At 41.8% G+C, this 15,532-nt stretch overlaps 1 protein-coding gene across 1 annotated transcript; it reads right to left on the bottom strand.

Moving 5' to 3' along the window:
- Positions 1 to 13,609: 13,609 nt before the first annotated feature.
- Positions 13,610 to 15,532, bottom strand: LOC109770815 (UPF0481 protein At3g47200). The gene is made up of 2 exons (XM_020329525.4): positions 15,284 to 15,532; positions 13,610 to 15,168 (listed from the first exon to the last, which is right to left on the bottom strand). The coding sequence occupies exon 2, from the start codon at positions 15,164 to 15,166 to the stop codon at positions 13,760 to 13,762; it is 1,407 nt and encodes a 468-aa protein (XP_020185114.1). The 5' UTR covers positions 15,167 to 15,168; positions 15,284 to 15,532; the 3' UTR covers positions 13,610 to 13,759.

A 15,532-nucleotide genomic window follows, 5' to 3' on the forward strand; every position in this document is an offset into this window, starting at 1 on the left:
AATGGATTGAGCTGGCATTTGGTGGAAGATGGTTATTTGGGCATAGGAAAGCACCGTAGAAAATGGATACTATTTGGACATGCCAAAGTGGTACTTCCTTCACAAAGTGGTGTTCTGAACAGAATAGGAAAATGAATATTGTTGAATTATTTTTGAACTAGGCAAGGAAGGTTTTTTACATATTAGACGAAGATATGACCCAAAGAATTTATGAGATTTTTTTGGGAATTTTGGGAATGACAGAAATATAGGTTGCTTCACAACCCGGGGCAAAAATTGCCACATGGATATGACACATAGGCAAAACTGATGAGGTGGCGCCTAGTCATAACAATCCACCACAATTTACAAGGTTATGACCATCTATATTGGTCGTGATCAGCTAGAAATAAGGCAGCGGACCAGTGCTTGCTTTATGACCATTTTGTGTAAGGAAATTACGACCTTTCTGATCAAAATGGTCGTTATAGTTTAGGGTTTGGAGCCCCCCGAACAGCTTTTGACCAATTGGTCTGAAATGGGCATAGATCTATGACCAATTCTTCCAGGGTCACTGACAGAAGGTCACTAGTTGACATATTTCTTGTAGTGCTTTGCTTTTGTTTGTGTGTCCGGGCGCGCGCGTGTGGGGGGTGGGGGCGATTTCAATGATAATTCCATTTTTGATCGTACATCCCCTACTATGTACTCCGCATACTAAATGTCTGAAGTCAAACTTTGTATGATTTGATCAATTTTATATTAAATTGTTAACATCTATTATACCAAACCAATACCATTAAAGTTTGATGTAGGACAAAGCTAATATTTAGAGTAAATTAGAACACATGGAGTAATAATAAAATATTAATGTTTGTTACTCCATTTAGACAGGTGCATATGGCATGCACGTGTTCCAGATTGTTAATTTCCTAATGAAATATCTGTCCTATATTACCCAAACTATTTGTCTAAAAATTTATTCGAATGTGAATTCAATGATATAGTTCTGATATAATACAGGTTTCGTTACTCAAACCGAAGGCCTAAAATCTGTGCGACCACATCATTTAGCAGCAATACGTCTGTTTACTGTGATCACTTTAGGTACATATGGAAGGATGAATGGTTGTGTGAGTGACCACCTTTTTCAATCCATTCAATCTAGGCTCCGTAGGAGCATGTGATATATCAATAAAAAGAACGTCTGGTAGTGGGATGTTTTTGATACAGATGATTTTTAGTATATTCTACTTTTTTGTCGTACTAAGTATTTGTATCCAATAAAATTCATAAACTATGTTAGGCTAAGATGACAACTTGAAGTTATATTCTGTAAGGATAAGAATGGGTATTCTTGCGGTGCCCATGATCATTATAAGTGGTCGAAGGAACTCGATGTAAATTTTATAATATTTGGGGTGCTTTGTACTTCTGGTGATCTTTTTATAGCTCTAGATCCCTTTCGTGAAATTGTAAATCTACCATATATGTATTGTAGAATATATTCTTGCATATTCAATGTAATGAAGTGTTAACCATATGGACCGAAACCCTAATTTTAAAAAGAGAATGTTCTCTATTTTTTATTAACATTGGAGTTTGTAAATCGTTATTTTTCTTGCATTAGTGTGGAAATTTCAAAAGAAATCTGGCATGAAAGTAGCACATGCAAACTTGAGTGCAAGGTTGAAATAAATAGCTCTGTTAAAAACGTGGTTATTCAATGATTTTTATTCTACTTAATAATATGAGTATTTATTATTTTTGTATGCTTATTCGTTCACACATATAAATATACCAGTTTATAATCTGTAGTGCTTCATAGTTCTTACACTTCTCTAGCTACATGGTCCACATGCTAGGGCCTTATTTTTTCCATTATACTTGTGGTTGCCAATTTGTTGCGTGATAACCACAATTTTCCCGAGTATAGTTGTGACAAAGTTAGTCATGAATCAAACATGCCACACCATTTGTTTTTGATATGAACATTTTTGAACTTTATGAACAATTATTTTACATCATGTTAACTTTTTTAATGCGAGATAAACATTTATGTAAATTAATTTTTGAGATATATCATATATTTTATAATATTTGAAATGTAAAAATGTAAAATAAAAACAAAAAGAGACAACCGACTGAACCGAACACTATTGGCCAGCCCACCATATGCTTGCTTGAGGCGAGGCTACATCTTCTATCTCACGTCAAGTGAGATATAGATGCATTGTCCCATCATGCGCGTGTTGTTTAGTCTTAATTTGTCTCCCCTCCCTACATGTACTCTGATAATCCCCAAGTGCAAGGAATCATCGTAGCAATTTCCAAAGGTGGAAGTGATAAGTATGGAGTGTCGAACCCACAAGGAGATAAAGGTAAGATAAATATTCTCTCAAGCCCTATATGCCACTGATACGACTCTACGTATACCGAACGTTTGCTTCCAACTAGAAACGGGAAATAAAACTACGTTGTGGGTATGAAGAGGATAACTTTGCATGGTATCGGAAAGCTAAAATATAAAAGTAGGTGCTGTTATCATAAAGTTAGAATATATTATAAATAGCGAGTGTGGAATAATGGTGGATCGGTGTGCGGAATTGTCCTAGGCAATTGTTAACAAGACCGATAGTCGTCATTGCAATTTCATATGAGGGAGAGGCATAAGCTAACATACTTTCTCTACTTGGATCATATGCACTTATGATTGGAACTCTAGCAAGCATCCGCAACTAATAAAGATCATTAAGGTAAAACCCAACCATAGCATTAAAGCATCAAGTCCTCTTTATTCCAATACGCAACAACCCCCTTACTCGGGTTTGTGTTTCAGTCACTCATCAACCCACTATAAGCGAATCATGAACGTATTGCAACACCCTACAGCGGGAATCCTTCACGCTTGCGCGACACGGAGGGCACCATAGGACAGCACCAAAATAAAACATACAACTCGTACCAATCTAGATCATCAATCAACCCAAAGACAAAGGATATCTACTCAAAACATCATAGGATGGCAACACATCATTGGATCATAATATGTGGCATAAAGCACCATGTTCAAGTAGGGATTATAGCGGGGTGCGGGAGAGTGGACCGCGTAAAAGAGATGGGGATGGTGATGATGATGGTGATGTTGATGAAGACGATTACCGCGACGATGATTCCCCTCCCAATGGCACTCCGGCGCCACCGAGAGAGAGGAGGAGAGGTTCTCCCCTTGTGCTTGCTCCTCCATGGCCTCCACCCTCTGGTCCTTGGCCTTCATGGTGATGATGGCCCCTCCAGGATACTCCTCCATGGCCGGCGGTGATGATGGCCCCCTCCGGCAGGGTGCCGGAGAGGGCCTAGATTGATTTCTCGTGGCTACAGAGGCTTGCGGCCGTGGAACTTCCGATCTAGGTTTCTTTCTGGAAGTTTGGGTATATATGAGCGATGTTGGCATTGATTTCACGTCAGGGGGGTTTCCGGGCTGTCCACGAGGCAGGGGGGCGCGCCCCCACCCTCGTGGGCTGCCCAAGAGTCTTCTGGCCTACTTCCGGTACTCCGTGGGCTTCTTCTGGTCCAAAAATGATCTCCGTCAAGTGGCACGTCAATTGGACTCCGTTTGGTTTTCCTTTTCTACGATACTCGAAAACAAGGAGAAAACAGAAACTGGCACTGGGCTCTAGGTTAATAGGTTAGTCCCAAAAATCATATAAAAGTGTATAATAAAGCCCATTAAACATCCAAGATAGATAATATAACAGCATGAATACTTCATAAATTATAGATACGTTGGAGACGTATCAGCATCCCCAAGCTTAATTCCTGCTCGTCCTCGAGTAGGTAAATGATAAAAGAAATAATTTATGAAGTGTGAATGCTAGCAAGTGCATAAGTTTGATCAATGATAATTCCAATCACTTTTTCTAGCATCATTATATGTCATAACAATAGATCATCTCATAAAACTTTTCATGATCAAGTAACAAGCAAATCACATGTTAGAGTATAGATCATAAACTTTCTTGAAAACTAACAAACAATATTCTCAGTCATCAAACAATTGCAATTCATCTTATTTTCAGGAAGAGTCTATGTCAGAGCTTTGATTTAGCAAACTCCACATACTCAACTATCATTTAGTCTTTCACAATTGCTAACACTCACGCGATATTTATGGGTTCAAAGTTTTAATCAGACACAAAGAAAGATAGGGGCTTATAGATTCGCCTCCCAACCTTTTACCTCAAGGGTAATGTCTACAATAATAGTTCATGATGCCTTACATCCAATTGGATATATATATATCAGAATCTTTCCAACACACGGTGCTTGCCAAAGGATAAAATGTAAAAAGGAAAGGTGAAAATCACCATGACTCTTGCATAAGGGTAAGAGATAAAAGTAAAAGATAGGCCCTTCGCAGAGGGAAGCAGAGGTTGCCATGCGCTTTCAGGGTTGGATGCACAAAATCTTAATGCGAAAGAACATCAATTTATATTGCCACTTGTGATATGGACCTTTATTATGCAGTCTGTCGCTTTTATTTCTTCCACATCACAAGATCGTATAAAGCTTATTTCCTTCACACTAGTCAATCATACATATTTAGAGGACAATTTTTATTGCTTGCACCGATGACAACTTACTTGATGGATCTTACTCAATACATAGGTAGGTATGGTGGACTCTCATGGCAAAACTTGGTTTAAGGATATTTGGAAGCACAAGTAGTATCTCTACTTAGTGCAAAGAATTTGGCTAGCATGAGGGAGAAAGGCAAGCTCAACGTGTTGGGTGATCCATGACAATATACTTTATTTCAGATATAAGAAAACATAACCCATTACGTTGTCTTCCTTGTCCAACATCAACCTTTTAGCATGTCATATTTTAATGAGTGCTCACAACTACAAAAGATGTCCAAGATAGTATATTTATATGTGAAATCCCTCTCCCTTCGATATTCTTTCATGAATTGTTCAAGTGACCAATTCTACGTTTGCTAACTTTCAATAAGTTTACTACCTATACTTATTATGTGTGAAGTCATTACTCCCCATGTTATAAGCATACGAAACATATATAAATTCAGATTTATGAAATTCAATTTATTCAACCATTCACTCATAGGATATACATGAAGCACATGAGCAAATGACAAACTACTCCAAAAGATATGAGTGAAGAACACTGAGTAGTCAAATAATTAACTAGCCATGGGAGGATTCTTTTTCATTCAATATTTCAGATCCAATGATTTTATTCAAACAGCAAGTAAAATTGAAAATACGCTCCAAGCAAAACACATATCATGTGACGAATAAAAATATAGCTCCGAGTAAGGTATACCGATAGTTTTGAAGACGAAAGAGGGGATGCCTTCCGGGGCATCCCCAAGCTTAGGTACTTGAGTCTTCCTTGAATATTACCTTGGGGTGCCTTAGGAATCCCCAAGCTTAGGGTCCTTCCACTCCTTATTCTCCTCATATCGATATCTCACCCAAAGCTTGAAAACTTCAATCACACAAAACTTAACCAAACTTCGTGAGATAGGTTAGCATGATAAAGAGTAAACCATTCACTTTGGTACTGTCTAAGACAAGGTTCATAATTGTTCCCACACAAATTCTAATGTACCATATCATTTCTACAATTTATATTGAGAAATATAAGTCATAGAAATTAGAAAACAAGCAAACTATGCAATGAAAACAGAATCTGTCAGAAACAGAACAGTCTGTAATGATCTGAACATAAACAATAATTCTGCTACTCCAAAAATTATGAAATAAATTGGTGGACGTGAGTAATTTGTCTATTAATCTTCTGCAAAAAGAATCAACTAAAAATCACTCTTCTGTAAAAAATGACAGCTAATCTCGTGAGCGCAAAGTTTCTGTTTTTTACAGCAAGATCACATTGACTTTCTCCCAAGTCTTCCCAAAGGTCTTACTTGGCACTTTATTGAAACAAAAGCTATAAAACATGATTACTACAGTAGATTAATAATGTAAACACACAAAAACAGTAATGGTAAATATTGGGTTATCTCCCAACAAGCGCTTTTCTTTAATGCCTTTTAGCTAGGCATGATGATTTCAATGATGCTCACATAATAGACAAGAATTGAAACACAAGGAGAGCATCTTGAAGAATATGACTAGCAAATTTAAATCTAACCCACTTCCTATGCCTAGGGATTTTGTGAGCACACAACTTATAGGAACAAATCAACTAGCATAGGAAGGCAAAACAAGTATAACTTCCAGACTTTAAGCACATAGAGAGGAAACTTGATATTATTGCAACTCCTACAAGCATGTATTCCTCCCTCATAATAATTTTCAGTAGCATCATGGATAGCAACTTTGTTCTCATACTCAATTGGAACCTCTTCCAAAATAGTGGAGTCATTACTAGCTAAAGTTCACACTCTTCCAAATCCACTTTCATAAATATCACACTAAGATTCAACACCCTCCAAAATAGTGGGATCACTAATTCCTAAAGTTGACACTCTTCCAAACCCACTTTAAATGATAGTATTATTCATACTCCAAAGGATATAAGTGAATTTCATGGAGCATTCTACAATTAATATAGACTAACCAAGCTCAAAATGTATAAGTGAAGCACATGAAGCATTCTATAAAACCATACTCAAAAGATTTAAGTGAAGCACAAAGAGCAATTCTATAAGATCATTCTTAAAAGATATAAGTGAAGCACATGAAGTATTCTATAAATCAATGAAGGGATAACTCATGCTAGCATGGTTCTTAAAGGAAAAACAAAAACACAAAGGACACAAATCATGTGAACAAAACGAAAACCGAGGTATACCGATAATTGTTGAAGAAGAAAGATGGGATGCCAACCGGGGCATCCCCAAGCTTAGATGCTTGAGTATCCTTTGAAATATTTACTTGGGGTGCCTTGGGCATCCCCAAGCTTGAAATTTTTCCTCTCTTTATTCTTCTCACATCGGTAACTCCTCGTTCTTTGAACACTTCATCCACAAAAACTTTGTGAGATCTGTTAGTATAACAAAGCAAATCACTACTATAAGTACTGTTGCAAACCAATTCATATTTTATTTTTGCATTATATCTACTGTAATATAACTTTTCCATGGCTTAATCCACTGATAGAAATCGATAGTTTCATCAAAACAAGCAAGCAATGCATCAAAAACAGAATCTGTCTTAAACAGGACAGTCTGTAGTAATCTGGAAGTTTAGTAAACTTCTGTAACTCCTAAAATTATGAACTAAATTTGACAATTTGAAGAATTTGTACAGAAGTAATGTGCAAAAAGTTTCAGACCCATTTGACCTTCCAGTAAAAAATGTAAATTCGTGCACTACAGCCAAAGTTTCTGTTTTTGTTCTGCACATAGTAAACAAGCAATCTAATCATCCTAAAACCAAAGCTTGGCACATTATTTTTATAATACAATGAATATATACAAGGGAATAATTATTTACAGAGAAACTTCCATGAAAAATTCTACATTGTTTCCGTGAGCATGAGCACAAGTGCTCAAGGTCGACCATCACTTCTTCAATGCATCACTTTCCAATCACTTCTCTTTTTGAAAAACTTTTTAGGCATGAGAGGCAAGTAATAATTTTTTTGTATTTTCATTCTTTTAATTTTGTTTGTATGTTTCACCCACAAATAAACAGAAACAAAAAGGAAAAACAAAATCTACTTAGTGAAGAAAGCAAACAAGCACACACGAGAATATCAACCCCACGCTATAGCTCCCCGGCAACGGCACCAGAAAAAGGCTTGATAATCCCCAAGTGCAGGGAATCATCGTAGCAATTTCCAAAGGTGGAAGTGATAAGTATGGAGTGTCGAAACCACAAGGAGCTAAAGGTAAGATCAATATTCTCTCAAGCCCTATCTGCCACTGATACGACTCTACGTATACCGAACGTTTGCTTCGAACTAGAAACGAGAAATAAAACTACGTTGTGGGTATGAAGAGGATAACTGTGCATGGTATCGGAAAGCTAAAATATAAAAGTAGGTGCTGTTATCATAAAGTTAGAATATATTATAAATAGCGAGTGTGGAATAATGGTGGATCGGTGTGCGGAATTGTCCTAGGCAATTGTTAACAAGACCGATAGTCGTCATTGCAATTTCATATGAGGGAGAGGCATAAGCTAACATACTTTCTCTACTTGGATCATATGCACTTATGATTGGATCTCTAGCAAGCATCCGCAACTACTAAAGATCATTAAGGTAAAACCCAACCATAGCATTAAAGCATCAAGTCCTCTTTATTCCCATACGCAACAACCCCCTTACTCGGGTTTGTGTTTCAGTCACTCACCAACCCACTATAAGCGAATCATGAACGTATTGCAACACCCTACAGCGGGAATCCCTCACACTTGCGCGACACGGAGGGCACCATAGGACAGCACCAAAATAAAACATACAACTCGTACCAATCTAGATCATCAATCAACCCAAAGACAAAGGATATCTACTCAAAACATCATAGGATGGCAACACATCATTGGATCATAATATGTGGCATAAAGCACCATGTTCAAGTAGGGATTACAGCGGGGTGCGGGAGAGTGGATCACGTAAAAGAGATGGGGATGGTGATGATGATGGTTATGTTGATGAAGACGATCACCGCGACGATGATTCCCCTCCCAATGGCACTCCGGCGCCACCGAGAGAGAGGAGGAGAGGTTCTCCGCCTTGTGCTTCCTCCTCCATGGCCTCCACCCTCTGGTCCTTGGCCTTCATGGTGATGATGCCCCTCCGGGATACTCCTCCATGGCCACCGGTGATGATGGCCCCCTCCGGCAGGGTGCCGGAGAGGGCCTAGATTGATTTCTCGTGGCTACAGAGGCTTGCGGCGGCGGAACTTCCGATCTAGGTTTCTTTCTGGAAGTTTGGGTATGTATGAGCGGTGTTGGCGTTGATTTCACGTCAGGGGGGTTTCCGGGCTTCCACGAGGCAGGGGGGCGCACCCTAGGGGGTGGGCGTGCCCCCCCACCCTCATGGGCAGCCCGGGACTCTTCTGGCCTACTTCCGGTACTCCGTGGGCTTCTTCTGGTCCAAAAATGATCTCCGTCAAGTGGCACGTCAATTGGACTCCGTTTGGTTTTCCTTTTCCACGATACTCGAAAACAAGGAGAAAACAGAAACTGGCACTGGGCTCTAGGTTAATAGGTTAGTCCCAAAAATCATATAAAAGTGTATAATAAAGCCCATTAAACATCCAAGATAGATAATATAACAGCATGAATACTTCATAAATTATAGATACGTTGGAGACGTATCATACTCTGGCCACCAGACAGAACCGTTCCATGGTCTTGACTCGGCTTGGTTTCCGCGGCGGGGTCTCTAGGGTTTGGACATGGCCTGGCAGCTGATTTATTAAGGCTAGGGAACAAAACAATGATGATGTAGATGCAACTGTTGGGGTTGAGGACAAAGGGCTGGAGGACAAGGACAAGGTTCAATCATATTTGATTATGTTTCCAATCACCTTTTTGAGATTATTGTATCATAATTGTGAAATTCCCTTGAAGAATTTATTTATTTGCGAAAATGGTACTTAGACTTGATTTGAAAAAAAAACTTATGTAGTTGTGACCAATAATTAATTTGTACTAATAATTACGCAAAAGGATCCATTATTCCCTCCATATCATTGAAAGGGTACCTCTTTTTCAATGAAACAATTGTTTGAAAAGTTCTTCACATGTCATAATTTTTTTTGTTTTGCATACATTTATCCCACTTTATCATGTACTTTCTAGTTAAGAAGCCTATTATGCATTAATTTTTGTATCAAGGTTTATATATGTAATACCAATGCCATAAGATACCACAAAATAAGTGAATAAATCGACCGGTAGTTGCAAATATAGAAAACCTGTAATATTATGTTAAACAAACAAACATACATACATACATACATACTTTCATGCACAATATCGTGATCTCTGTTGTGTTGTCATAGTCATCTCAAAGACTCTATATTTTAGCTGCTAATACACTATATGAAGGAAATATGCCCTAGAGGCAATAATAAAGTCGTTATTTATATTTCCTTATATCATGATAAATGTTTATTATTCATGCTAGAATTGTATTAACCGGAAACTTAGTACATGTGTGAATACATAGACAAACAGAGTGTCCCTAGTATGCTTCTACTTGACTAGCTCGTTAATCAAAGATGGTTAAGTTTCCTAGCCATAGACATGTGTTGTCATTTGATGAACGGGATCACATCATTAGAGAATGATGTGATGGACAAGACCGTTTAGTTTATTGCTATTGCTTTCTTCATGACTTATACATGTTCCTATGACTATGAGATTATGCAACTCCCGAATACCGGAGGAACACTTAGTGTGCTATCAAACGTCACAACGTAACTGGGTGATTATAAAGATGCTCTACAGGTGTCTCCGATGGTATTTGTTGGGTTGGCATAGATCGAGATTAGGATTTGTCACTCTCTCTTTCGGAGAGGTAGCTCTGGGCCCACTCGGTAATGCACATCACTATAAGCCTTGCAAGCAATGTAACTAATGAATTACTTGCGGGATGATGCATTACGGAACGAGTAAAGAGACTTGCCGGTAACGAGATTGAACTAGGTATTGAGATACCGACGATCGAATCTCGGGCAAGTAACATACCGATGACAAAGGGAACAACGTATGTTGTTATGCGGTTTGACCGATAAAGATCTTCATAGAATATGTGGGAACCAATATGAGCATCCAGGTCCCACTATTGGTTATTGACCGGAGATGAGTCTCGGTCATGTCTACATTGTTCTCGAACCCGTAGGGTCCGCACGCTTAACGTTCGATGACGATCGGTATTATGAGTTTATGTGTTTTGATGTACCGAAGGTTGTTCGGAGTCCCGGATGTGATCACAGACATGACGAGGAGTCTCGAAATGGTCGAGACATAAAGATTGATATATTGGAAGGCTATGTTTGGACACCGGAAAGGTTTCGGATGAGTTCGGGCATTTTCCGGAGTACCGGGGGGTTACCGGAACCCCCCGGGGGCTTAATGGGCCTACATGGGCTTTAGTGGAAGAGAGAGGAGGCGGCCAAGAGGAGGGCCCCCCCCCCAAGCCCAATCCGAATTGGGAGGGGGGGGCCCCTTTCCTTCTTCACTTCTTCCCCTTCCTTCCCCCTCCTATTAGGACTAGGAAAGGGGGGAACCTACACCTAGTAGGAGTAGGATTCCCCCCCTTGGGGGCGCACCATGAGGCCGGCCGGCCCCCTCCTCCCCTCCTTTATATACGAGGGAGGGGGGGCATCCCATAGACATACAAGTTGATAGTTTAGCCATGTGCGGTGGCCCCCTCCACATATTTCCACCCCGGTCATATCGTCGTAGTGCTTAGACGAAGCCCTGCGCCGGTAACTTCATCATCACCGTCACCACGCCGTCGTGCTGACGGAACCCTCCCTCGGCCTCAGCTGGATCTAGAGTTCGAGGGACGTCACCGAGCTGAACGTGTGCAGATCGCGGAGGTGCCGTGCGTTCGGTACTTGATCGGTTGGATCGCGAAGACGTTCGACTACATCAACCGCGTTACTTAACGCTTCCGCTTTCGGTCTACGAGGGTACGTGGACACACTCTCCTCTCTCGTTGCTATGCATCTCCTAGATAGATCTTGCGTGATCGTGGGATTTTTTTTGAAATTACTGCGTTCCCCAACACTATATTGAGTATCAATAATCCAGAATTGAAGACTCGTAATATTCCATTGGGACATAAACAATGGATAGTTAAATAGCTGCCCAATAAAATTGTGTTAACAAAAAACCACTTGACGACTAACTGATAGAAATAGAAAACTATTTTCTTTGTTAGTTAAATAAACTTCGTGAAGTACTAGATACGGCGCATTGGTGCAGGCCACTATGTCAGTTATTCTAAAAGAAAAATATGTGAGGGCCGCGTCCGCTGTTGAGGATTACCGTGGTCTCATGGTAGTTGTGTCCGGAGGGATGCCATAACTCTAAAATACAGCCCCTACACCTTGGTAGGCTCAGCGCGCTCCACGCTATGCTGTCACTTTTCATCACACTTCCATTAAAAGTGCACATCACTACCTTGTCCAAAAAACAATCCACGTCACTACGATTATGATGGCCTTGTCCATCTCAAGCATACTTACACTTAGACCATGCAGTAAGCATCCTAATTGTTTGGTTGAATTAGAAATAATAAATTTTTGGACAATGTTGACACTTTCAGACGGTTATGTGTGTAGTCCCTTTTTTGAGGCTCTTGATTATGCTCGTGTCACTGTTCTTAGAGCAACATGCACACAAGGTTCGCTACTTTCTATTTACGGGTGCAGTGGCCAAGTCCTACTGTTGTAGGTTTGTAAATACCGATTTAGTGCTTTCTACGCAAGGTTCACATGCAAGAAAAGTTGCTTTCCACAAGGTCGTGCAGGGTGCTCGAACACTCAATTTAAACGGCCTCTGACTTGCATTTATGTCTTATATAACAACGAGCAATCAATGGCTCAGATCTATTGTATGCTCTTACCTCTCATGTGAATGGAGGAGGTAAGAGGGACCATGTTAAAACTATTCATATAACACCACCATATAATTACCAACTCTAGAACTCTGATGTATGGCCAAATCTCTAACCCTACATGCTAAACTCTAATATCATACTATTGCAGGTTTATATATGATATGTACCCTACTTATTCAAACCTTAATTAACAATTTAGTACATAGAAAATAGCAGTGTCAATCATAGCAAAGAGGAAGTTAAATGAATAAAGTTCTAGTACGTGCCAAGCTGCAAGTTTAATCATTCAACCCTCGATATAAAATATCCATGGCTCAATGTCTGGTTTACAACTTCATCGACACGAAGGCCAGTAGCTTAAGGGTTTATACTTCTAGTAGCTCGGGGTCTGCAGGAGGAGGCTTGCGGTCCGAGACAAAGTCGTTGTGCATGTGGGGTTGTTGCGTCACCCGCGAATCATCCTAGAACAGTGTCTCCACAAGGCCCTCCTCTGCTCTAGGTGTTGGTATATCGTGACACCGCTTTCCTTCTTGCCGACAACTTAGTCTCGTGCTCTCCTTGCATGCCGGTAGCTCGACGTCAACCTCTTCTTCGGTGCACATAATGTGTCCTCCTACTCCTTTCTTCCGTCGTCGATGCTCCCCCTCGTTAGATTTGGACGAGGAGTGCAGGATTTGGCTCCTCCCACACCGTGCGCCTCTTTCAAATGGGGGAGAACGGAAGGAGACATCGAGCTGCGTCACCAGTGCAATCTCGTCAAGATATCGAGATGTGATAGTTGTGTTACCAAGTGAATTCGTATTTTCAAGCCGAGATTATATAATGTCTGGGTACATCACACACACAAAAGATAAAGGGCAAACATGTGTGATGTAGGAAAATTCTCTGGGAACAAGGTGGTTAGTGATTGGTTGTACCACATACTGGAAAATAGCATCGATTGTTAAGTGCGACACCCAATTAGTGAAGAAATTAATGCGCAGTGTGCCCCATAGCCAGTAAACGAGCAGTCCTAGGGCATGCAGTGGTGGAGACCGACCGCATGCAGCCGAAGTGCACTCAAAACGGCCAAATTAACTTTGCATTAATTGCCAACACGCCTTAATCCTCTCCTATTTTGAAAACTGAAGTGCGCCTTCTAAACCGTGATGAAGGGAGTATTACTCACAAGTTGAACCGTTACAACACGTAATAATAGTTTATCTTAGTTTCCTCCATGTTTGTAACTCAAAGCCGAGTACACTGCCTGGACGACAGTGCAAACTAGGCCAATGGCAGCAGCCAGGAGCCCGACGGCGAGCCAAGGGTTGCTGAAGTACTTCCGCCTCAGCCACGCCATCCACCTCCGCCAGTAACTCTGAGACCGCTTCTCCAGCTTCGAGCATGTCTCCCGCAGGTAATTGCAACCGGGGTCGTTAGGGTCAAACTGGATCCCCTTGCAGAGGTCGGCAAAGCATTTGGCCACCTCGTCATTGTTGCCGTGGCTGTGCACGATGATGCCCTTCTTCCACAGCAGCTCCACGTCCTTGGTGGTGCAGGCCACCTGTGACATGAACACGCAGTATGCAGTGACGTGGCTCCCCACCGTCTCCCGGTTCCGCTGCTCAAGCTCCATCAGGTTGCGCAATAGTCGCCACGTCTCGCCGTCGATGTCCAGCTCGGGGACCTCCAGTGTGCCGCCGCCGACCAGCTCCACGTCAAGAATGCAACGTAGGAGCCCCGGCTCGCTCATGGACCGACGCTTGAACGTCACCCCTGCGAAGCTATACTCCGTCGCCGAGCGCCATCGGCGCACAGATACGGGATTGGCTCCGTTGACTGTTGCAGTAGGCGAGACGGAGGTTGCAAGAGGCTTCAGCAAGTGCATATGAAGAAGATGGAGAAGATTGCCAGGCACCATCAGCTCTGGCACCACCATGGCCGGCGATCCCACTATGTACTTCTGCAGACTCATGAGAATGAGGGCGTACTCTGCAATCTCCTTAATCACACGATCCTTACCATCCATAGTTGTCAGCTCTCCGATCTTCTCGAGCACGAAGAACGGTATCTGGTTCTCTGCAAGGAAGAAAACATCCCGGACCACCGCCAGCGCCTCGGCCCGGTTTGCCGACGGGACACCGGCTTCTGCAGTCCCCGGTGCAACGCCTGCGGATTGTGTGCATGCTCGGTGTGGGAGGTCGACTAGGCGGGAGATTATGTAGCAGCCGTCAAGGAGGAGCATGCGCACGAACTGGTCGCCCGTCATGTCATCAAACATGTTGGCGTAGCATTTCCTCACAGACTTCTCGAGGCATGTGAGCTCATTTATGTAGATGTCCACCGTCACGCCGGGTCTCTCCACCTTCGCCGCCGTGAGCACCAGTTGGAGGCTGGCGAGCTTGTCATTCTCCATGGCGAGGTGCAGGTTCTTGCTCTGTGGCCGAGGGTAGTTGTACGGGCCGATGGCGACGTGGTTAGGGTCGTACTCGCTGCTGTCGACGTTGCGTGTGAGGTCGCCGACCTTGGCGATGATGATGGGACACGGAGGGTGCCCCCCGTCTCCGATCTGCGCCTTGGATAATTCCAGGGCCTTTAGTTCCTTCGTCAGCTCATTGGCCAGCTGAGGCATCTCTACAGTCGAAGTCGATCGGTAAGCAACAGAGTGTGATTAGTCAACTATATTTTGAATCCGATTAGTAAATGACAAAATTGAACAGAATGACAGGCGGATAAGTTTTCTTGTCACCTGGCTGATCCGTCTTGTTGCCCAAGAGTAGCAGTTGCACTTGCGTTCCTGGAGTTCTGTTACCCTCTCAACGCTCAGTTCACGCTTGGTTTCAGAGTTGGTTGCCCGGCATGAGAATGCATCTGTATATATTACTCATCCTCCAACTTTACATTCCGTTGAGGATAAGCATAGAAGATTCACGCGCAGGCACGATCTGTTAGATTACCCAGGAAGCTGCTCAAAAGCTGCTATAATTGACACACTTTG

Source organism: Aegilops tauschii, chromosome 3, assembly GCF_002575655.3.
Source record: "Aegilops tauschii subsp. strangulata cultivar AL8/78 chromosome 3, Aet v6.0, whole genome shotgun sequence".
Taxonomy (NCBI): Eukaryota; Viridiplantae; Streptophyta; class Magnoliopsida; order Poales; family Poaceae; genus Aegilops; species Aegilops tauschii.